The sequence below is a fragment of the Muscardinus avellanarius genome (assembly GCF_963383645.1).
Source record: "Muscardinus avellanarius genome assembly, chromosome: 18".
NCBI lineage: Eukaryota > Metazoa > Chordata > Mammalia > Rodentia > Gliridae > Muscardinus > Muscardinus avellanarius.
The window spans coordinates 38,641,623-38,663,795 of record NC_137804.1 but is presented as its reverse complement, the minus strand read 5'-3'; the positions used below and the strand labels follow the sequence as shown (position 1 = coordinate 38,663,795).

General features: G+C 56.6%; 2 protein-coding genes across 2 annotated transcripts in view; both read left to right on the top strand.

The window, feature by feature from the left end:
• Positions 1 to 15,988, top strand: part of PRKACA (protein kinase cAMP-activated catalytic subunit alpha) — a gene marked incomplete at both ends in the record, with an annotated part of 30,466 nt that extends 14,478 nt beyond the window's left edge. The window contains 7 exons of the mRNA XM_080715244.1: positions 3,394 to 3,492; positions 7,033 to 7,115; positions 10,924 to 11,050; positions 11,132 to 11,227; positions 11,310 to 11,432; positions 14,345 to 14,509; positions 15,863 to 15,988. Coding sequence (XP_080571370.1) covers positions 3,394 to 3,492; positions 7,033 to 7,115; positions 10,924 to 11,050; positions 11,132 to 11,227; positions 11,310 to 11,432; positions 14,345 to 14,509; positions 15,863 to 15,988 — 819 coding nt within the window. The remainder of the gene's footprint in view (positions 1 to 3,393; positions 3,493 to 7,032; positions 7,116 to 10,923; positions 11,051 to 11,131; positions 11,228 to 11,309; positions 11,433 to 14,344; positions 14,510 to 15,862) is intronic.
• A 2,388-nt stretch (positions 15,989 to 18,376) lies between these two features.
• On the top strand, positions 18,377 to 20,542 carry SAMD1 (sterile alpha motif domain containing 1; the record flags this gene model as incomplete). The annotated part of the gene is made up of 5 exons (XM_080715958.1): positions 18,377 to 19,300; positions 19,625 to 19,910; positions 20,001 to 20,097; positions 20,193 to 20,304; positions 20,387 to 20,542. 5 exons carry the CDS (start codon positions 18,377 to 18,379, stop codon positions 20,540 to 20,542), a joined length of 1,575 nt encoding a protein of 524 aa, XP_080572084.1.
• Positions 20,543 to 22,173: the final 1,631 nt, after the last annotated feature.

Genomic DNA, 22,173 nt, shown 5'->3' with positions numbered 1-22,173 from the left:
GCATACCTATAACCCAGCCACTCAGGAGGCCGAGGCAGGAAGAACAGCCTGGGCAAATCAGTGAACCTCGGTATCAAAAAGGAGCCAGTCAGGGTGACAAATGTCTGTAATACTCCTATTTTGGGAGGCTGAGACAGAAGGATCGATCAAGATCTGCAGCAAGTAGCGAGTCTCTGAGCAACCTAGTAAGACCTTGTTTCAAAACAAAAAAATAGCCGGGCGTGGTGGCGCACGCTTGTAATCCCCGCGCTTGGGAGGCGGAGACAGGAGGATCGCGCTGGTTCAGAGCCAGCCTCACTGGCTTAAGAGACCCTGTTTCCAAAAATATATATAAAATAGGTCTGGGAGTGTAGCCCGGAGGTAGAAGGGTTTCCAGGAACCCCAGTACCACCGGGGGGGGGGGGGGGGAGCCAGGCGTGGTGGCACACGCTTGGAATCCCAGCATTCGGGAGGCTGAGACAGGAGGATCATGGTTCTCGGACAGCCTCAGCTACTTAGTGAGGCCCTTTGCAGCTCACTGAGACCCTGTTTGAAAATAAAGAATAAAAAACAGGGCTGGGGGTTTAGCTTGGAGGTAGAATGCCCCTGGGTTCCATCCCCAGTACTGCAAGAAAAAAAAAAATTGGATTAGGGTATAGTATATAGCTTAGAGGTAGACTGCCCCTGGGTTCAATCCCCAGCATCAGAAAAAATAAGTAAGTAATATATAAATAAAAGCCGAGCACAGCACACACCTGTCATCCCAGTACTCGGGACACTAAGAGAGGAGGACCGTAGGTTAGAAACCAGCCTCGGCAATGCAGCGAGGCCTCGGCAACTTAGCAAGACTCTCTTTCTTCTTTCTTTCCTTTTTTTTTTTTTTAAACAGGGTCTAAGTTGCTGGGGGAGGTGTTGGGGTGTGTGTGTGTGTTTGTTTTGAAGTATTGGGTTTGAATCCAGGGATATTCTACCTCTGATCTACATTCCAGACCTATTTTTTATTTTGAAATAGTCAAGTTGTGGAGGGACTTACTAAGTAGCTGAGGTTGCCTGTGAACCTGTGATCCTCCTGGCAAAAACCCCCTTTCAGGTAAGGTGAGCGCCGGGCATGGGGGCCACACTTGCGATCCCAGTGCCTGGGAGCCCGAGACTGGAGGCTCCCAAGCCTCAGCTACTTAGGCCCTTGCAACTTAATGAGACCCTGATTCAAAACAAGAAATTAAAAAATAGAGCCAGGGGCATAGCTTAGAGTAGAATGCCCCTGGATTCAGTCCCAAGTATCAAAAGAGAAACATGAGTGAATGAATGAGTGGAAGAGAGAAAGAAAGAAGGAAAATGTCCAGCTGGGCCATGGTAGCACACACCTGTAATCCTCATGTTTGGGAGCTAAAATAGGAGGGTCACAAGTTTGAGACCAACCTAGGTAATGTAGCAAGACTCCCAGGAACTTAGCGAGACCCTGATTCAAAATAAAATAAGGTTAGGAGCTTAAGTTGGAGGTAGAATGCCTCTGGGTTCAATTTCTAGTACCAAAAAAATTAAATTAAATTAAATTAAATTAAATTAAATGGGCTAATCCCAGCACTGGGGAGGCTGAGACTGGAGGATTGCACAGGCTTGAAGCCAGCCTCAGCTCTTTAGTGAGGCTCTTTGCAACTCAGTGAGACCCTATTTCAAAATAAAGAATAAAAAATAGGGCAGAGGGTGTAGCTCAGAGGTCGAATGCCCCCTGGGTTCCATCCCCAGACCCGCAAAAAAAAAAAAAGTAAATGGGCTAGGAGTATATCTCAGATAGAGCACCCCTGGGTTCAGTCACCAGTATCATCATATACACACACACATACATACGTATATACACACACACACACACATATATTCATACATACACACATATACACATACACACACATACACACACATATGGCTATATGGCTGGGGATGGTGCTTCCCCCCCAGTCCTATTTAATTTTTGAAACAGGGTTTGCTAGGTTGCTGACAGTCTCACTAAGTTGCTGAGGGTAGTTGTGAACCCCTAGTCCTCCTGTCTCAGCCTACCAAGTATGGGGATTACAGGCATCACCATGCCTGGCTTCATGGCTTTTTAAAAAATTTTTGTTTGGGGGAGGGTACCGTGGATTGAACCCAGGATCATTCTCAGGTGTGTGTGTGTGTGTGTGTGTGTGTGTGTGTGTGTGTGTGTGTGTTACTAGGGATGGAACCCAGGGGCATTCTACCTCCAAGCTACACCCACCCCAGCCCTATTTTTTATTCTTTATTTTGAAACAGGGTCTCACTAAGTAGCTGAGGCTGTCCGCAAACCGTGATCCTCTGGTCTCAGCCTCTCTAATGCTGGGATGACAAGTGTGCACCCCCACGCCCTGCCATAGCACTTTTTTTTTTCTTGGTGGTGGTACTGGGGATAGAACCCAGAGGCTTTATACCTCTGGGGTATCCTTCCCAGACCTATTTTATATTTTATTTTTTATTTACTTTTTTGGTGGTACTGGGGGTGGAACCCAGGGGCTTTTCTACCTCCGGGCTATATTCCCAGACCTATTTTATATTTTATTTGGAAACAGGGTCTCACTAAGTTGCTGAGAGCCTCACTAAGTAGCTGAGGCTGGCTTCGAACCTGCGCGATCTCCTGTCTCAGCCTTCCAAGCGCGGGGATGACAAGCGTGCGCCACCACGCCCGGCTTGCACTTTCTTAACATGTGTGAAGCAGCCCTGGGTTGCGGCTCCAGCATTGTCAAAATGAGAGTGAGACTGCACTGAGGGCAGCTCCGGGTGCCGGGCAGTGAGCAGCCCAGGATGAGAGCGATCGGCTTGTGGCCGGGTCAGTGCAGGGTGTTCAGGACAAAGGGAAGGCAGTCTCTAGGCCCCTCCTGCTCCGGCGGCTACGCCGGCCTGTTTATCCAGTTCCCCCAAGCTGTCCCTTCCTCCAGGAAGCCTTCTCCATTCCTTCTCCCGGAGGCCCCACAACAGCTGGCCACTGGGCCCGAGGCTCAGTGACTCATGCCCCTTTGTCCTGGCCTCTGTGGACACGTAAGGACAGGCAGTCTCTGGCTGCCCCTTTCCTGCGTCCTCAGCACCATGCGGGGGGAGGGGGGGTGCTGCCACACACAGCGTGTGTGTGTGTGTGTGTGTGTGTGTGTGTGTGTGTGTGTGTGTGTGTGTTACTGGGGATTGAACCCAGGGGCATTCTACTTTTGAGCTACACCCCCTGCCCTGTTTTTTATTTTGAAACAGAGTCTCACTAAGTAGCTGAGGCTGTCCTGGAACCTGCAGTCCTCCTGTCTCCGCCTCCCAAGTACTGGGATGACAGGTGTGTGCCATCAGGCCCAGCCAGGCCACAGCACATGGGGCCTGCTCAGCCCAGGCCCCCCGTCCACTCACACCCCGCTCCCCCCACAGGTGGTGAAGCTGAAACAGATTGAACACACCCTGAATGAAAAGCGCATCCTGCAAGCGGTCAACTTCCCGTTCCTGGTCAAGCTCGAGTTCTCCTTCAAGGTGGGTGCCCCAGCCAGGACTGGGGTGCTCGGCGGTGGGTCCCGGTCATCGGGGACAGCGGGGGTCAAGGACAGTATCTGCCCGCTTCTGGGAGGAAAAGCCCCTGGAGATGAGGTGCCGGGGATAGGGCCGGGCCGGGAGCCGGCAGCCCCAAGCTTAGCTCCCAGGCCGGCCAGTTTGTAGCAACCCTGAGCCCGTCTCTCAACCTCGAGGACATGCCTGGGAATCGCCACCCTGACACTCGGCCAGCCAGGAGCACACACTGCCACAGGCAGCCTGGGACCGGCCGCCCCTACGTGGCCCCGACACGCAGGCCTGCGAGGAGGCTGGTGGCCCGAGTCGAGGTGTCTTATCTGCCGTGGGAGCCAGGGCGGCCCCGCCTGGCAGGGCCCTGGGGACAGCTCGGGGCACATCGTGGGCCCTGTGAGCTGTGTGGTGCCACTGAAGCCATGACTGCGGGGTCCTGGAAAGGCCTCTGGGCCCTAGTGTTGTGGGCCTGAGTCACAGGCCAGAGGGTCACAAGATCTTGTACCTTGTGTGTTAAAAACGGACCCAGAGCCTGATGTGGTGGGCACGCTTGTGATCCCCGCGCTTGGGAGGCGGAGACAGGAGGATCGCGCAGGTTCAAAGCCAGCCTCAGCTACTTAGTGAGCCTCTCAGCAACTTAGTGAGACCCTGTTTCCAAGTAAAGCATTAAAAAAAAAAAAGGTCTGGGACTACGGCCTGGAGGTAGAAAAGCCCCTGGGTTCCACCCCAAGTGCCACAAAAATAAATAAATAAATAAATAAATAAATAAATAAATAAATAAATAAATAAATGGAGCCAGAGCCCGGCGTGGTGGCGCACGCTTGTAACCCCAGTAGTACTTGGGAGGCTGAGACAGGAGGACCCAGGTTCACGGCCAGCCTCGGCTACTTAGTAAAGCCCTCTACAACTTAGTGAAACCCTGTTTCAAAATAAAGAATTAAAAAAAAGAAAATCGGACTAGGGGTATAGCTCAGAGGTAGAATACCCCTGGGTTTCATCCCAGCACACACACACACACACAAAAACAGAGCCCGTACTCAGAGGGGCCCTGGCTTAACGCTGTGTTTCTGTCTTAAAATTCATAACCAGTTGCCGGGCGTGGTGGCGCACACTGTAATCCCAACATTCGGGAGGCTGAGACCGGAGGATTACAGTCCGCAGACAGCCTCAGCTACTACTTAGTGAGGCCCTCTGCAACTCAGTGAGACCCTGTTTCAAAATAAAGAGTAAAAAACAGGGCTGGGGTGGAGCTCAGAGTACAGTGCCCCTGAGTTCCATCCGCAGTACCGCAAAAAAAAAAAAAAAAAAATCATAATAAGTTGCTTTTTTTGTTTTGTTGGGTTTCTTTTCTTTTTTTTCTTATAGTACTGGGAATTGAACACAGGGGCATTCTACCTCTGAGCTGGCCTTTTATTCTTTGTCTTTGTCTTTTTTTGTTTGTTTGTTTGAGTACTGGGGATGGAACCCCAGGGGCTTTCTACCTCCAGGCTACACCCCCAGCCCTATTTCTTATTCTTTATTTTGAAACACGGTCTCACTGAGTGGTGTGTGAAGGCATCGCTGAGTAGCTGGAGCTGGCTGCGATCCTCTTGTCTACAAGTCCCAAATGCTGGGATTACAAGCGTGCGCCACCACACGCAGCTTCATGTTTTGTCTTTTGAAGCAGGGTCTTGCTAGATTGCTAAGTCTCACTGCGCCTCTGAGGCTGGCCTCGAACCTGCAATCCTCCTGTCTCAGCCTCCCAAGCGCTGGGATTACAGGCATGTACCGCCACACCTGGAGACAGGGTCTCACTATGGTGCCCAGGTTTGGACTCAAAATTCCTAGTGATCCTCCTGTCTTCGCCTCCTACTAACTAGCTGAGGCAACAGGAGTGGGGCACTGCATCCCACTCCTTTTCATTTTGGGCAAATACTCCAGGGATTGAACTCAGGTGTATGTTCTACCTCCAAGCTCTACCCTTCAAAACTGTGTGTGTGTGTGTGGGGGGGGTGTCTGGGGATGGAACCCAGGGGCATTGGACCTCCGAGCTACACACCCCCTGCCCTATTTTTTATTCTTTATTTTGAAACCGGGTCTCACTAAGTTGTGGAGGGCCTAAGTAGCTGAGGCTGTCCGCGAATCGTGATCCTCCAGTCTCAGCCTCCCGAATGCTGGGATTACAAGTGTGCGCCACTGCGCCCAGTGAGAACTTTTTTTTTTTTTCCTTTTTGTGGTACTGGGGATGGAACTCAGGGGCATTCTACCTCCAGGCTACACTTCCAGCCCTATTTTTTATTCTTTATTTTTATTTTATAATTTTTTTTGCGGGTCTGGGGATGGAATCCAGGGGCATTCGACCTCCGAGCTACACCCCCTGCCCTATTTTTTTATTCTTTATTTTGAAACCGAGTCTCACTGAGTTGCAGAGGGCCTCACTTAGTAGCTGAGGCTGTCCACGAACCGCAGTCCTTGGGTCTCAGCCTCCCAAATGCTGGGATTACAAGCGTGCGCCACCACGCCCAGCTTATTCTTTTTGTGTGTGTGTGTGTGTGTGTGTGTGTGTGTGTGTGTGTGTGTGTGTGTGTGGTACTGGGGTTTCTGGAAGCCCTTCTACCTCCGGGCTACACTCCCAGACCTATTTTTACATTTTTATTTGGAAACAGGATCTCCTAAGCCAGCGCGCACAGCACAGCTGGCTTCGAACCTGCGCGATCCTCCTGTCTCCGCCTACCAAGCGAGGGGATGACAAGCGTGAGCCACCACGCCCGGCTTATTCTTTATTTTGAAACAGGGTCTGAGTTGTGAAGGGCCTTGCCCTTCATTCTGTCTCCAAGCTATACTACCGGCCCATTTTTTTTTATTTTTTGTTTTGAAACGGTCTTGCTGAGAGTTGCTGAGGCTGGTCTTGAGCCTGCAATCCTCCTGTCCCAGCCTCCCAAGTACTGAGACATGCCGTGTGCTCACCACACCCAGCCCCAGCACTTTTTATTTAGTTTTCATTTTCTGGTGGTACTGGGGATTGAAGCCAGGAGCTCCACTCCCGGCCCTTTTACGTGTTTTGTATTTCAAAACAGGGTCTCACTAAGTCCCTGAGGGCCTCACTAAGTTGCTGAGCGTGGCCTTGAACCTGTGATCCTTTTATACCATGCCCAGCTACCAACCTTCTTACTTAGAGACAGTCTCCCCACGTTGTCGACGCTGGCCTCCAACTCTTCATCCTCCCGCCTCAGCCTCCCCGGGAGCCAGGATGACAGGCATGCACCGCTGTACCCAGCTCTGGTCCCATTTGCAGACCAGAGAGCTGTAGCCTGGAAGCGTTCCTCAAGCTCCCAGCTTCCCTCTTCCCCTGGGGCAGGTGCCTCACACGCCTTTGAGACGGCCCCCATTTCTGCCCCCACCCCACCGCCCCTTGACCTCGTGGGCAGAACGAATTTCTCCACGTAGCTGAGGCCATGTGGCGCCTGGTGTGTGGAGCTTCCAGCTAGTGTCGTCCCGTCAGGTCTCAAGCCCTGCCCTCCTCTGCCTCCGCAGGACAATTCAAACCTCTACATGGTCATGGAGTACGTGCCTGGCGGGGAGATGTTCTCTCACTTACGGAGGATCGGGAGGTTCAGGTAAGCAGCCCCCCCACCCCGGGACGGGACATGGCGGCATCCAGCTCGTGAGGATGTGGAAAGGGTCCCTCTCGGCCCCTGGGGGGGTTTCTTTCTGCTGTGCTGAGGAATCTGTGATGTTTCAACCTCCACAGAGAAAAACAAGCGGACCAGTCATAGTGACTCAGATGTCAAAATTTAGGCTAGCTTCAGGTGGGACTGGTGGCACAGGACTCTCAGCCCCCAGCAACTCAGGGGGCTGAGGCAAGAGGATTCACAAATTTGAGGCCAGCCTGTCTCGTAGTAACAGAAGAAGCCAGCCGTGTGGCACAGGCCTGCATCCCAGTACTTGGAAAGCTGGGACAGGAGGATTGCGGGTTCCAGAACAGCCTCAGAAATTTAGTGATACAGATAGACCTCACATACAGAAAGTACAGACCTTCGCGCCGGGCGTGGTGGCGCGCGCTTGTCATCCCCGCGCTCGGGAGGCGGGGACAGGAGGATCGCGCAGGTTCGAAGCCAGCCACGCTGCCTTAAGAGACCCTGTTTCCAAAAATAAAATAGGTCTGGGAGTGTAGCCCAGAGGTAGAAGGGCTTCCAGGAACCCCAGTACCACCAAACAAACAAAAAAGTACAGATCTTCAATATTTCATTTTATGTGTTTTCACAATTGTATGTATTCTGGTAACTTCCACCCAAAACACCGTCACTCGTCTTTGATCCCAGAAAATTTTCCCATATTTCTTTCTTTTTTCTTTTTAGTGGCCCTGGGAGCTGAACCAAGAGTTGTTCTGACACTGAGCTACACCCCAGTCCTTTTTGCTTATTTATTGTTGTTTTATTTTGCTTTTGGTTCTGGGGATTCAATCCAGAGGAATTCTACCTTCAAGCTATGCCCCTAGCCCTTTTTCTTATTTATGTATTTATGTATTTATTTATTTTCTTTATTTTACGGTACTGGGGATTAAACCCAGGGCATCCCACCTCTGAGCTACAACCCCGGCCCTAATTTTTATTCTTTCTTTTGAAACAAAGTGTCATTGAGTTGAAGAGGGCCTCACCAAGTAGCTGAGGTTATCCAGTCTAAGATCCTCCAGTCTCAGCCTCCCAAGTACTGGGATTAAAGACATCAACCACCACTTCCCTTTTGTTTTGAAGCGGGCTCTCACTAAATTGCTGAACCTGTGACTTCCTGTCTCAGCCTCTGAAGTGCTGGGAGCACAGGTGCACACGCCATGTCTGCTGCTTCCTGCCTGCGTGGCCGTCCTGCAGACTGCACCCAGGGCCCGCGCATGCCAGGCCGGCCCGGCCTTCCTGACCCTTTCCTGCCGGAGCCTCTCCTCCCACCCAGGAGTCGTCCTTTCTGGCTACAGGCTCCACTGTTCGTTTTGTCTGGGTTTGAACTCTGTGGAAATGGAGCCCTGCAGTTCAGACTCTTCTGTGCCCGTCTCCCTTTGCTTGACATAACGGGCCTTGTGTTGCAAGGGATGGAGTGCGTTCAGAGCTGATCCCGGTGAGCCAGGCGTGGTGCACTCTTGTGAGCCCATGCTTATTAGGCTGAGACAGGAGGATTGCAGGTTCAAGGATAGACTCGGCAATTTAAAGAGACAAAAAGCCAGGCTTAGACATGTAGGCCAGAGGTGGAATGTCTGTGAGTTCAGAAGTTAACCTGGTGCCGGGCGTGGTGGCGCACGCTTGTAATCCCCGCGCTTGGGAGGCGGAGACAGGAGGATCGCGCTGGTTCGGAGCCAGCCGCGCTGGCTTAAGAGACCCTGTTTCCAAATAAAAAAAAAATATGTAAAATAGGTCTGGGAGTGGAGCCCGTGGGAGTGTATCCTGGAGGTAGAAGGGCTTCCAGGAACCCCAGTACCACCAAAAAAAAAAAAAGAAGTTAACCTGGTGCCGGTGGGGTACTACGCGGGCCAGTCCCACCGTGTGGCCTTACCCCAGTCCACTCCCGTGAGATCCCAGTGCCTGTTCTCCTTGGGATACTGGGGATTGAACATAGGAGCATTCTGCCTCCGAGCTACATACACCCCTTGCCCTATTTCATTTTTCCTTTTGAAGTTGGGCACGGTGGTAACACGCTTGTAATCCCAGTACTTGGGAGGCTGAGACAGGAGGATCATGGGTTCGCAACCAGTCTCAGCAACCTAGTGAGACCCTGTTTCCAAATAAATTATAAAATAGGTCTTGGAGTATAGCCTGGAGGTAGAAAAGCCCCTGGGTTCCATCCCCAGTACCACAATAAATAAATAAATACATAAACAAACAAATAAATAAACGGGGTCGCATAGCCTCACTAGGTTGCTAAAGCTGGCCTCAAACCTGGAATCCTCCTGTCTTTGCCTCCCAAATCCTGGGATTAGAGGCATCGTCTCCACGCTCAGCTACTTGTTTTGTTTTGTGTTTTGTTTGTGGTTGTTGCGGGTCTGGGGATGGAACCCAGGGGCATTCTACCTCTGAGCTACACTCCCAGCCCTATGGTCTCACCTCCAGAATGCAGGGAATGCAGGGACTACAAGGGTGCGCCACCTTGCCGGCTTTGTGTTTTTGCTTCTGTTTGCTGTACTGTTAGTGGAACCATGCTAGGCGAGCCTAACCACTGGACCTCCTTCCCCTCCACTCCCTCCCTTCAGTTTTGGTACCACAGACTGAACCCAGGAGCATTCTGCCTCCAAGCTACACCCCCAGCCCTTCCCACATATGCTGGGGATTGAAGTGGGGGCATTCTACCCCCTAGCTCCACCCACCACAGCCCTTTTACTTTTTATTCAGAAACAGGGTCTTTAGGCTAAATTGCTGAGGCTGGCCTTAAACCTGCAAGCCTCCTTCTCAGCGTCCCAAGGACTGGGATTATCAGTGTGCACCAACACGCCCGTCTCCCAGCTCTTTTCTCTTTCTTTCTTTTTAATTTTTTTTTCTTATTTATTTATTTATTTTTTTGGCGGTACTGGGGATGGAACTCAGGGGCATTCTACCTCCAAGCCACCCCCCCCCCCAGCTCTATTGTTTATTCTTATTTTGAAACAGTCTCACTAGGTTGCAAAGGGCCTTATTAATTAGTAGCTGAGAGCTGGGCCTGGTGGCGCAAGCTTGTCATCCCAGCATTTTAGAGGATAAGAACAGAGAATCGCAGTTGAGGGCCAGCCTCAGCTACTTAGTGAGACACTGTTTCAAAATAAAGAATAAAAAACAAGCCGGTCGTGGTGCTGCACACTTGTAATCCCAGCTTTCCGGAGGTTGAGACCAGAGGATCAGGGTTCAGGGACAGCCTCAGTTACTTAGTGAGGCCCTCTGCAACTCAGTGAAACCGGTTTCAAAATAAATAAAAAATAGGGCAAGGGGTGTAGCTCGGAGGTCAAATGCCCCTGGGTTCCATCCCCAGACCCCCACAAACAAAAAAAAAGAATAAAAAAAAAAGGGGGCAGGGGTGTAGCTTGTATTCCCCTGGGTCCATCCTGAAACCCACAAATAAATTAGTGGATGAGGCTGTCTGTGAACCCCAGTCCTTCCTGTCTTAGCCTCTTAAATGTTGAGATTACAAGCATGTGCCACCACGCCCGTCTAAAGCCCTGTTTCAAAATAAAGAATAAAAAATAGGGCTGGGGCTGTAGCTCAGAGGTAGAATAGTCCTGGATTCCATCCCTAGTACCAAAAAAAAAAAAAAAAAAAAAAGATTGAGGTAGGATCTGGCTTTGCTGCCCAGGCTGCTCCTGCGCCCCTGGCCTCAGCCCCCACCCACCCCCCGCGCGCCTCTGTGCACAGTAGCGGGGACCACAGGCCTGCGCCTCTTTGTCTGGCCTCACCGCTTTGTTTTCCCCTCCAGCGAGCCCCACGCCCGCTTCTACGCGGCCCAGATCGTCCTGACGTTTGAGTACCTACACTCCCTGGACCTCATCTACCGGGACCTGAAGCCCGAGAACCTCCTCATCGACCAGCAGGGCTACATTCAGGTGCTGCGGGGTGGAGGAGGGCAGCCCGGGCGGCCAGGCCAGGCCCGCCCCCGGCCAACCGCCCCCTTCTCATGTCTGCAGGTGACAGACTTCGGTTTCGCCAAGCGTGTCAAAGGCCGCACCTGGACCTTGTGTGGAACCCCCGAATACCTGGCCCCCGAGATCATCCTGAGCAAAGTAGGTGCCGCCCTGGCCCCCCGCCCTCACCCCGGACGGCGCCCCTTGGCACCTGCCTCACTCCCGCCCCCATCCCCTCCAGGGCTACAACAAGGCGGTGGACTGGTGGGCTCTCGGAGTCCTCATCTATGAGATGGCCGCTGGGTACCCTCCCTTCTTCGCTGACCAGCCCATCCAGATCTATGAGAAAATCGTCTCTGGGAAGGTGAGGCTCGGGTGGGGTCAGACCCGGAGGGATGGGAGCCGGCGCTCCTGGAGCCCTGCTTGTTGTCAGAATAGCCTAGAAGCTCAGTAATCAGGCTGGGCTTAGTGGCACACGCGGGGGGCTAAGACAGGGATGGCAGGTTCGAGGCTGGCCTCGGCAACTTAGCGAGCCCCTCAGCAATTTAGCAAGACCCTGTTTCAAAATAAAAGAATAAAAGAGAGCTAGGGGTGTAACTCAGAGGTAGAGCACCCCTGGGTTCATTCACCAGTAAAAATAAAAGAGTGCCAGTGCCTGGAACAGCTGCCCAATTCAGGGTGTCGGATTCCACGGGCCCCCAGGACCCTCCAGCTGGGCTGAACTCTGGCCACAGGAAGCGCCCGCCCTGACACTGGGCGCTTCCGCGCTCCCTGCTGACCTTGAGGGGCTTTGCACCCGTGTCCGTGCGGGAAAGCAGAGTGATTTGGTTGACAGGTGCCGCCCTCCCGACCTGCTAGGGAGCCCCGTCCTGGTGTGCCGGGACACACGGGTCCCTTCCCGAATGCAGGCACGGTCGTTCACTTTGCAGGTTCTCCTAAGGGTGCTGGCCACTTGAGCAGCAGTCTGTGGGTTTGTTGCCCACCGGCCTCCAGACCCCAGGTTCTCCCCCTCAGTCATACCTTGAGAGCGAGAGGAAACCCGGTCCAGAAGGGGGCATGTCAGCCAGGCAGGTGGCACACGCCTGTCCTCCCAGGACTTGGGAGGCTGAGACAGGAGGAACACAGGTTCGAATCCAGCCTCAGCAACTTAGTAAGGCCTTGTTTCAAAATAATCAGTCAGAGCTGAAGGTACAGCCTGGAGGTAGAGTGCCCGTTTCCAATCCTGTTCCACACGCACACAAAAATAAGCGCACACAGGCTGCTGTTGGCTCAAGAGCCCCATGGAATGGCTCCACCAGCCAGGAGCAGCCCAACTGCCTCCTCTCCTGCTCCCCCTGCTGCCTTCCCACCCTCCTGGGAACTGGGGCTCTGCCACACGCCCCTCGGCGAGGCTGAAGGGGTGACCAGCCCTAGTGCAGGCTGCTCTGGCCGGCCACAGAGTCGCACAGAAAGATGAGGCGTCTGTCACCGACAGGGCAGAAACCGCTGAGAGGGTGTCCAGAAGAGATTGCGAGGGGGAAGATGAACATAATTCCCTTCTTTGTAGCATTTCACGGTTCCCACGCACCCTCCGCGGTGTTACCCCCTCACAGAACCCTGGATGCCTGCCCCAAGGGGAGGCAGGGAGGCAGGCAGGCAGGCACAAGCCCAGAGAGGTGAAGGCTGTGCCAAGGTCAGTTCCTGTGGCTAAAAACCTAGTGGCTATTTGCATACCAGGGAGCAGGCTCGTATTTGCCGGTGTTTCCAGAGAACTGAACTGGGCCTTAGAAGATGGAAAAGCCAGGGAAAAGCCAGTTGGGCGTGGTGGCACACACCTGTAACCCAGGACTCAGAGGCTGAGAGAGCAGGTTCAAGGCCATCCTCAGCAATTTAGTGAGAACCTCTTTTGAAATAAAAATAAAATAGGCTGGGGGCATACCTCAGAGGTAGAATGTCCCTAGGTTCAATCCTTAGTACTGCAGAGAGAGAGAGAAAGAGGGACAGAGAGAAAAGAAAGAAAATAGAAAGGCCATCACTGTGCTGCATGTGTTGGTGCATGCCTGTAATCCCAGAACTTAGGAGGCCGAGACAGGAGGATCGCAGGCACAAGGCCAGTCTCAGCAATGCAGTGAGAGCCGTAAAATGCTGTGGGTTCAAATCCAAAGCACCAAAAGAAAAACCGTAGCTCTGCAGAGATGGAGCTTGCTCACACACACAAGCATGTCGGAAGTCCTGCAGTCCTAGCAGACCTGCCTTCGGCAGCAGCAGCTGGGCTGGGCATGGTGGCCAGTGCCTCCAGTCCCAGTAATTGGGAGACTGAGACAGGACGATCACAGGTTCCCAGCCAGCCTTAGCACCGGAGACCCAGTTTTTTGGTTTTTGTTTGTTTCTCTGGTTGGTTGGTTCATTGGTGGTTGGTTTTGGTACTGGATTGAACCCAGAGGCAGTCTACCCCCAACCAAACACCCGTAGCCCGATTTTATTTCTTATTTGGAAACAGGGTCTCACTAGGTTTCTGAGCCTTCACTAAGTTGCCAAGGCGAGCCTGCGATCCTCCTGTCTCAGCCTCCCAAGTACTGGGATTACAAGTGTGCACCACCACTCCCAGCGAGAAACCCTATTTTAAGATAAAATAGGGCTGGGTATATAGTTGAGAGGTAGAGTGCTCCTGGGTTCAGTGTCCAGAACCACACAAAAAAGCAATAGCTAAGAACACAAGTTCAACAGACCTGGGCAGGAAGTCACCCTGGCCTGCAGTCCCCTGTGACCTTGGGGTGGCTATTTAATCCTCCCAGGCCTCATTTCCCCCCCCTTTTTTTTTTGTGGCACTGGGGATTGGACCCAGGGGCATTCTACCTTAGAGCTACACCCCCAGCCAGATTTTTTACTCTTTATTTTGAAACAGGGTCTCACTAAGTTGCAGAGGGCCTCACTAAGTAGCTGAGGCTGGCCATGGACCTGCAATCCTCCTGTCTCAGCCTCTCAAGTACTGGGATTACAAGCGTGCGCCCCACCATGCCAGGTTTCCCTTTCTTTTGCCTCAGGACAGTGGCTCTCCAGGGAGTCCCCCCTGCAGCAGCTCAGTGGGGGAACCTCTTAGTGACCACAGTACTCAGGCCTCCCCGGCCCCAGGCCTGCACCGCCGAAGCCGGCCCAGTGTGCCGCGTTAAGATTCCAGCGGGCGCTCGAGCTCAGGGACCTCTGCCCAGCAGAACTGCCGGGTGGAGAGGGCGGCATGCTGGGCCTTCCAGGCTCCCGACCAGCGCCCAACTCCGTCCGCATGCCCCTCCTCCCCAGGTGCGGTTCCCGTCGCACTTTAGCTCTGACCTGAAGGACCTGCTGCGGAACCTCCTGCAGGTGGACCTCACCAAGCGCTTCGGGAACCTCAAGAATGGGGTCAACGACATCAAGAACCACAAGTGGTTTGCCACGACCGACTGGATTGCCATCTACCAGAGGAAGGTGGGCCTCCCCCTCCCCGGGTGTGCAGAGAGCTTGAGCAGAGGCGAGGGTGGGGGACAGCAGCCCATGGAAACGGGAGCAGGTGCGGTGGCCCAGGCCCGAAATCCCAGTTCTTGGGAGGCTGACAAAAGTGGAGTGAATGTTCAGGGCCAGCCTCACCAGCTTAGTGAGACCCTCAGCAACTCAGTGAGACCCTGTTGTGAAATAAAATATTTAGCCGGGCACGGTGGCACATCCGTGTAGTCCCAATACTCAGGAGGCTGAGACAGGAGGATCACAGTTCGCAAACCTCAGCTACTTAGTGAGGTCCACCACAACTTAGTGAGAGACACCCTTTTTCAAAAAATAAAGACAGGCTGGGCGTGGTGGCGCACGCTTGTAATCCCAGCATTCGGGAGGCTGAGACAGGAGGATCGCGGTTCACAGACAGCCTCAGCTACTACTTAGTGAGGCCCTTTGCAACTCAGTGAGAAGCTGTTTCAAAATAAAGAATAAAAAATCGGGCTGGGGGTGTAGCTCAGAGGTAGAAAGTCCCTGGGTTCCATCCTCAGTACTGCAAATAAATAAGAAATAATAAAGTAGCCGGGCATGGTGGCACACGCTTGTAATCCCAGCGTTAGGGAGGCTGAGACAGGAGGTCTCAGACAGCCTCAGCTACTTAGTGAGGCCCTCTTGCAACTCAGTGAGACCCAGTTTCAAAATAAAGAATAAGAAATAGGGCAGGAGGTGTAGCTCGGAGGTTGAATGCCCCTGGGTTCCACCCCCAGACACACACACACACAAAAAAAAGAAGAAATAATAAAGACAGCCGGGCGTGGTGGTGCACGCTTGTAATCCCAGCATTTGGGAGGCTGAGACAAGAGGATTTGGGATGGTAGACAGCCTCAGCTACTTAGTGAGGCACTTTGCAACTCAGTGAGACTATGTTTCAAAATAAAGAGTAAAAAGTCAGGCTGGGGTGTAACTTGGAGGTAGAATGCCCCCCCCCCCGTTCCATCCCCAATACTGCAAGGAAAGAAAGAAAGGAAGGAAGGATGGATAGATAGATGGATGAACCTGGCAGGGGGTATAGCTCAGAGGTTGAATGCTCCTGGGTTCCAACCCCAGTACCACAAACAACAATAACAATAATAATAATAATAATAATAAGATGATGATGATGGAAAAAGGGGTATAGGGGTAGAACACCCTGGGTTAAAGTCTCCAGTACCCCCCTAAAAAAAATTCTAAACCCTAACCCTCACCACACAGACCTAGTCAATTATTTCACTGATGTTAAGCCATTCACATTTGTTGTTGTAATAGTGATGCTTATGGCCACTGAGGTCCACATGGTTCTCAATTCCTCTCCAGGTGGAAGCTCCCTTCATACCAAAGTTTAAAGGCCCTGGGGATACAAGTAACTTTGACGACTACGAGGAAGAAGAGATCCGGGTGTCCGTCAATGAGAAGTGTGGCAAGGAGTTTGCTGAGTTTTAGGGGTGTGCCTGTACCCCCATGGGTTTTCTTTTCTTTCTTTTCCTTTTTTCTTTACTTTTTTTTGGGGGGTGGGAGGGTTGGATTGAACAGCCAGAGGGCCCCAGAGTTCCTTGCATCTAGTTTCACCCCCACCCCCGCCCTCCAGGGAAGGGGGAACAGGAAGCCCAGATATCTGGAGGGACAGAAACACCGAATGCTCCCTCTTACTCCCTGAGCACCTCCCCCTCTCCAACCCCAGACCTCTTCTGCCTGTTTTAAATGAGTTTCTCGGCTCTGGTCAGACCAGGTCTTGCTGGCAGAACCAGGGATGGGGTGAGGAAAGGGCGGCCCAGACGGAATCCCAGCCCCACCCCTGGCACCGGGTACTAAGGGCAACTGAATGAAAGGCCAACCTCCCCCCAGTGCTGTACTGCCCAGGAAGGAGAGATTTTAGCAACATTTTCAGTAAGCTGCTTGCTATAATTTTTTTAAAACAATTTAAAATCTTAAGGTCCACCAGTGCCTCCCGCTCCTTCCTGCGCCCCCCCATCCCTCTTGTGCACCCCTACTCCCCACGTCCATTTTAACAAGGCTGAGCAGCAGACTGACCCTGTACAGGAAGGAACTGGGGTTTGAACCTCGGCCCTGAGCTGCTAAACCTCCTGGTCCTCCTCCTCAGGGGGGTCCTCTGCCAATCCTGCCGGGTATCAGCCCCCACCCTCTCCCGCAATGCACCGTTCTCCACCCATGGGCTTCAGGAGCCAGACAAAGCAGTTGCCCTCTCCCTGCTGAAGAGGAGATGCCCCCAAAATAGAGGGGGACTGTACTCCCAGCAGCCATGCCCCCCAGTACTTAATTTTATTCTCAGCGAGATTTTAAAGCCCAGCCTCCTTTCAGCAAAGCTGGGAGGAGGGCACTACCACAGGACGAGGAAGCGGCCAGGTCCCCCACCCCAGGGTCCAAGGCCAGCGTCGCCCGCCTGCCCTGCGGGGAGGCCCTGCGGTCCCCACCCAGCAGCTGCAGGGCCTCCGACCTGGCGCCCTTCCTCTAGGTGACCCGGCAGCCTTCTCTCCCCCCTTCTCCGCTCTCCTGTCTGATTTGTGCCCTTTTATCTCTTCTTGGAAAGATGGGGAGCCCGCCCCCCCAGTTCCCGTATCTGTCCTTGTCATGACTTCTCCCCAACCCCGGAGGAGTTCTCAGGTCTGGGGTGGGGCCCCGGGTGGGCGCGGGGGCCATTCTACCTGTGTGCTGCGAAGGACGAGACTTCCTCTTGGAACAGTGTGCTGTTGTAAACATATTTGAAAACTATTACCAATAAAGTTTTGTTTAAAAAAAAAGTGTCTCCGGTGTTCCCGACTTCGGTCACCCACCCGCACACCCCCAGGGGGCTGGGAAGGGAAATCGGGACCTGCCCGTCCAGGCCGGTGAGGCCGGGGTCCCCGGCACGCCCCGGGCCGCCGAGCTGCCCCCCGACCCCGCCCCGGAGGGCTCCCCAAATCCGTGGCGCCCCCCCTCCGGCCGGCCGGGCCGCCAGGGCGCCCTCGGGGGACGCGGGGCGGCGGGGGCGGCCTGGCGGGGAGCCCGCGCGCCCCCCGCCCGCATCCTCGGCGCGGGCCCGGGCGCGCCGCAGGGGCGCGGGGCGGCGGCGGCGGCGGCGGCGGCGGCGGCGGCCGGGGGTCCCCGCGCGCCCCGGCAGCGCGGCCCGAGTTCCCGGCCGGTGCGGTCCCGGAGCCGGCGCGCCGGGAGGCGTGCGGAGGGGGCTGGGCGCCGGGACGGCTGGGTCCCGCGCCCAATGGCTGGAGGGCGGCCGAGCGCCGCCCGCCGCCCCGCCCGCCGCGCCCCTCCCCCCGCCCCGCCCCCGCGCCGCGCGCCCGCCCCCGCCCCGGCGCCAACTCCGCGGCGCCTCCTTAAAAAGCGCGCGGGAGTTGTAGGGGGGGCCGAGCGAGCCGGAGTGAGCGCGAGCGCGGGGTAAAGGGGCGCGGCGGGGGGCGGCCCCGGGGGCCGGGCGCGGGGGGGCGGCGGCGGCGGCGGCGGCGGGCCCGTCCCGGGCGCAGGGCGCGTGCGGCGGCGGCGGCGGCGGCGGCGGCGGCGGCGGCGGGGAGGGGCCGGCCGCGCTCCCTCCTCCCGCCCGCATCCCCGGCCCCGCGCGCGCCCAGCGGAGCGGGCTGTGTGTGCGTGCGTGCGAGTGAGTGAGTGTGTGCCGATCTTCTCCTCTTTTCTTTCTCTCTCACTGTTTTTCCTCTCTCTCTCTCTTCTCGCAAAGAAACAGCAGCGCCGCCGCCGCCGCCGAGGCGCTGCGCCCCCGGGGGAGGCGGAGGAGGCGGGCCCGGCGAGGGCGGCGAGCCGGGGAGGGGGCGCCGCGCTGGGAGGGAGGCGGCGCGCGCGGTGCAGCCGGGCCGGGCGGGAGGCATGGCGGGGCCCCCGGCCCTACCCCCGCCGGAGACGGCGGCGGCCGCCACCACGGCTGCCGCCGCCTCGTCGTCCGCCGCCTCGCCGCACTACCAGGAGTGGATCCTGGACACCATCGACTCGCTGCGCTCGCGCAAGGCGCGGCCGGACCTGGAGCGCATCTGCCGGATGGTGCGGCGGCGGCACGGCCCGGAGCCGGAGCGCACGCGCGCCGAGCTCGAGAAACTGATCCAGCAGCGCGCCGTGCTCCGGGTCAGCTACAAGGGGAGCATCTCGTACCGCAACGCGGCGCGCGTCCAGCCGCCCCGCCGCGGGGCCACCCCGCCCGCCCCGCCGCGCGCCCCCCGCGGGGGCCCCGCCGCGCCGCCGCCGCCGCCGCCCGCGCCCGCCCCGCCGCCGCCGCCCGCGCCCGCCGCCGCCGCCCCGGCCCGGCGCCCCGCGCGCCGCGCGGCCGCCGCCGCCGCCACAGCGCCCCCCGCGCCCGGCCCCGCGCCGCCCGGGCCCCGCGCGCCGCGGGCCGCGCCCCTGGCCGCGCCGCCGCCCGCGCCCGCCGCGCCCCCGGCGGTGGCGCCCCCGGCCGGCCCGCGCCGCGCCCCGCCGCCCGCCGCCGCCGCCGCCGCCGCCCGGGAGCCGCCGCAGCCACAGCCGCCGCCGCAGCCACAGCCGCCGCCGGAGGGGGGCGCGGCGCGGGCGGGCGGCCCGGCGCGGCCCGTGAGCCTGCGGGAAGTCGTGCGCTACCTCGGGGGCGGCGGCGGCGGCGGCGCGGGCGGGCGCCTGACCCGCGGCCGCGTGCAGGGGCTGCTCGAGGAGGAGGCGGCGCGGGCCCGGCCGGAGCGCACCCGCCTCGGAGCGCTCGCGCCGCCCCGCGGGGACAGGCCCGGACGGGCGCCGCCGTCCGCCAGCGCCCGCGCGGCCCGGAGCAAGGTGAGCGGCCGGGCGCGCCGCGCGGGGCAGGTGCGGGCCGGGGGCCGCGCGCGGTGACCTTGGCCGGCGGCCGGCCTCCCGAGCCTCAGTTTCCTGGGCCGCGAGCGCCCTCGCCGACGCAGCGACCCCTTGGGGCTGCGCGGCGACTTTGGCGAGCGCGGCCGCCGAGGGCCGACACCGAGCCTGGCACGCCGCGGAGACGTAAAAAGTTAGTCCGGATGGTTGCCGAGGGCGGCCCCGGCACGCGGCTCAGCCCGGGACTGCGGGGCCCCGGCCAGGACCAGGACGGCCGCTCGACTCCCCGGCTTCTCTCCCCGGCCCCAGAGAGGTGGAGAAGAGCCCGTGCTGGAGAAGGAGGAGGAGGAGGAGGAGGAGGATGACGACGAAGACGAGGAAGACGACGTGTCGGAGGGCTCAGAAGTGCCCGAGAGCGACCGCCCCGCCGGTGCCCCGCACCACCAGGTCAACGGGGAGCGCGGCCCTCCGGGCGCCAAGGAGTGGACGCCCTGCGGCCCCCACCAGGGCCAGGACGAAAGCCGGGGGCCCGCACCTGGCAGCGGCACTCGCCAGGTGTTTTCTATGGCCGCCATGAATAAGGAGGGGGGTTCTGGTAAGGACGCCTCTGCCTCCCGTGCGGTGCCGAGTCGGGCAGGACCGCAGCTCCACAGTGATGCCACGGGCTGCTGTCTTTCTTTGCCAGCCTCTGTTGCCACCGGACCGGATTCCCCGTCCCCTGTGCCTTTACCCCCGGGAAAACCAGCCCTACCTGGGGTCGACGGGACCCCCTTTGGCTGCCCGTAAGTCGGGGCGCCTGAGCCACGGGGATACTGCTCTGGTGCGCGTGACCACCGGATAGGCCCGGTGTTGACTGGTGCCTTCTGTTTGCAAGCAGTCCGGGACGCAAGGAGAAGCCGGCGGACCCTGTGGAGTGGACCGTGATGGACGTGGTAGAGTACTTCACCGAGGCGGGCTTCCCCGAGCAGGCCACCGCTTTCCAGGAACAGGTGAGTTCCGGGCCCGGGTTCCGCACGTGCTCGGCACCCGCAGGGCGGCGCTCTCATCCAGCCCTCTGTCTGTCCCGCCCAGGAAATCGACGGCAAGTCCTTACTGCTCATGCAGCGCACAGACGTGCTGACGGGCCTGTCCATCCGCCTGGGCCCCGCCCTGAAAATCTATGAGCATCACATCAAGGTGCTTCAGCAAGGCCACTTTGAGGAGGACCCCGATGACTTTCTGGGCTGAGCACCCAGCCTTGCTCCTGCCCCGGCCCATCCACCCCCAGATCGCCCCCAGAGACTCTAAGAGCTGCTTGGGGACACCCTGACCCCTCCTGACAGATTCTGGGGAGGGGGCGCCCTTCTCCCCTCCCCCTTCCCTTTGTCTCCCACACCTGCCCCCCACAGGCCTCCTCCGCAGCAGTGGAGTGGGGCAGGACTCGGCCTGCTCGTCCACCCTAGAAAGCCAATAGCCCCCCAGCCCGGGACATTTAAAAAAAAATAGGGGAGCTTTCTTTGTCCCCAAAATCTTCAGTCCAGCCAGGTGTTTCCTATATAAATGTTTTGTTCTGCCTTCTTCATTTTAGGGGGTGGCCTTTCTTTCCCCCCCACCACCACCCATGACCCTTTCTAGCCTTCTGCCCCTTGGGGAGCAGTTGGGGTGGGGAGGTCCCTGGGTCTCTTCTCCCCTCCTCTCTCTGTCAAGTCCTCGCTCCAGCTGGCTGTATTGCTTTTTAATATTGCACCGGAGGTTTTTTAAATAAAATTTTAAAAAAAGGAAAAGAAAAATACAGAGTCCATTTGATGAATGGAGCGCGGAAGGGGTGTCGGAGGGCTTGAAGGTTAGGACCCAGTTGTTTCCGGAGGGAGAAAGGGTAGCGATCCCAGCGTCTCGCAGCTAGACATAGTAGCCTCACGGTGGCCAGGCACTGGGTTTTGATTCCCGGCGCTGGAGAAAGAGAAAGAAAAAGGGTTGGGGGGGCGGGGCTGAGGAAGGAAATATTTGCTTTATTTTTTGCCGTTTCTCCTGACATACACAGTAGGTGCCCAGATATTTGTTGAGTGACTAACAGTTAATTCCGAGATTTATGAGCATTTTCTTGGTTGTCCAGTCTGGAGCTCCAAGAAGATCTCATAAAACCCACTTTATAGCGGAGCCAACGAGCTGAGCGCAGCAACGCTCTTCTGGTGGGGCAGAGTCGGACGCCTGTCCACTCTGTTTCTAGAACCTTCAGTGTACTTACGGCAGGCACGCTTGCAATTCCAGCACTTGGGAGGCTGAGACGGGACGACTGCAGGTTCACTACCAGCCTCGGTGACTTGGGAGGGGCTCCACAATTTAGACCCTGTTTCAAAATAAAATAGGGCTGGAGGTAGAGCCCAGAGGTAGAATTCCTCTGGATTCAATCCCCAGTGCCACACACACCCAAAAAAAGATCAGTGTGCTTGGTTTTATACCTGTTGCTGTAAACCTGTCATACTGCTCAGAATCCAGGCTACAAGTGTTGGAGGTAGAGAGCTGTCTTGGGACCAGGGCAGTGTCGTCCATTAAAGAAGCTGGGGGCCATCAACTACACCACTCCTATATTACAGGTCCCTACTTTCTGGGTTTTTTTTTTGTTTGGTTGGTTTTGGTACCAGGGATGGAACCCAGAGCTACACCCCCAGCCCTATTTTATATTCTTTATTTGGAAACAGGGTCTCATTAAGCTTTGGAGGGCCTCGCCAAGTAGCTGAGGCTGGCCACGAACCTGTGATCCTCTTGTCTCAGCCTCCAAAGTACTGGGGTTTCAAGTCTAGCCACCACCCCAGGCTACCCCGGGGCATTCTACCTCGGAGCCACACCCCCTTCTCCAGCCCTATTTTATGGGTGTGTAT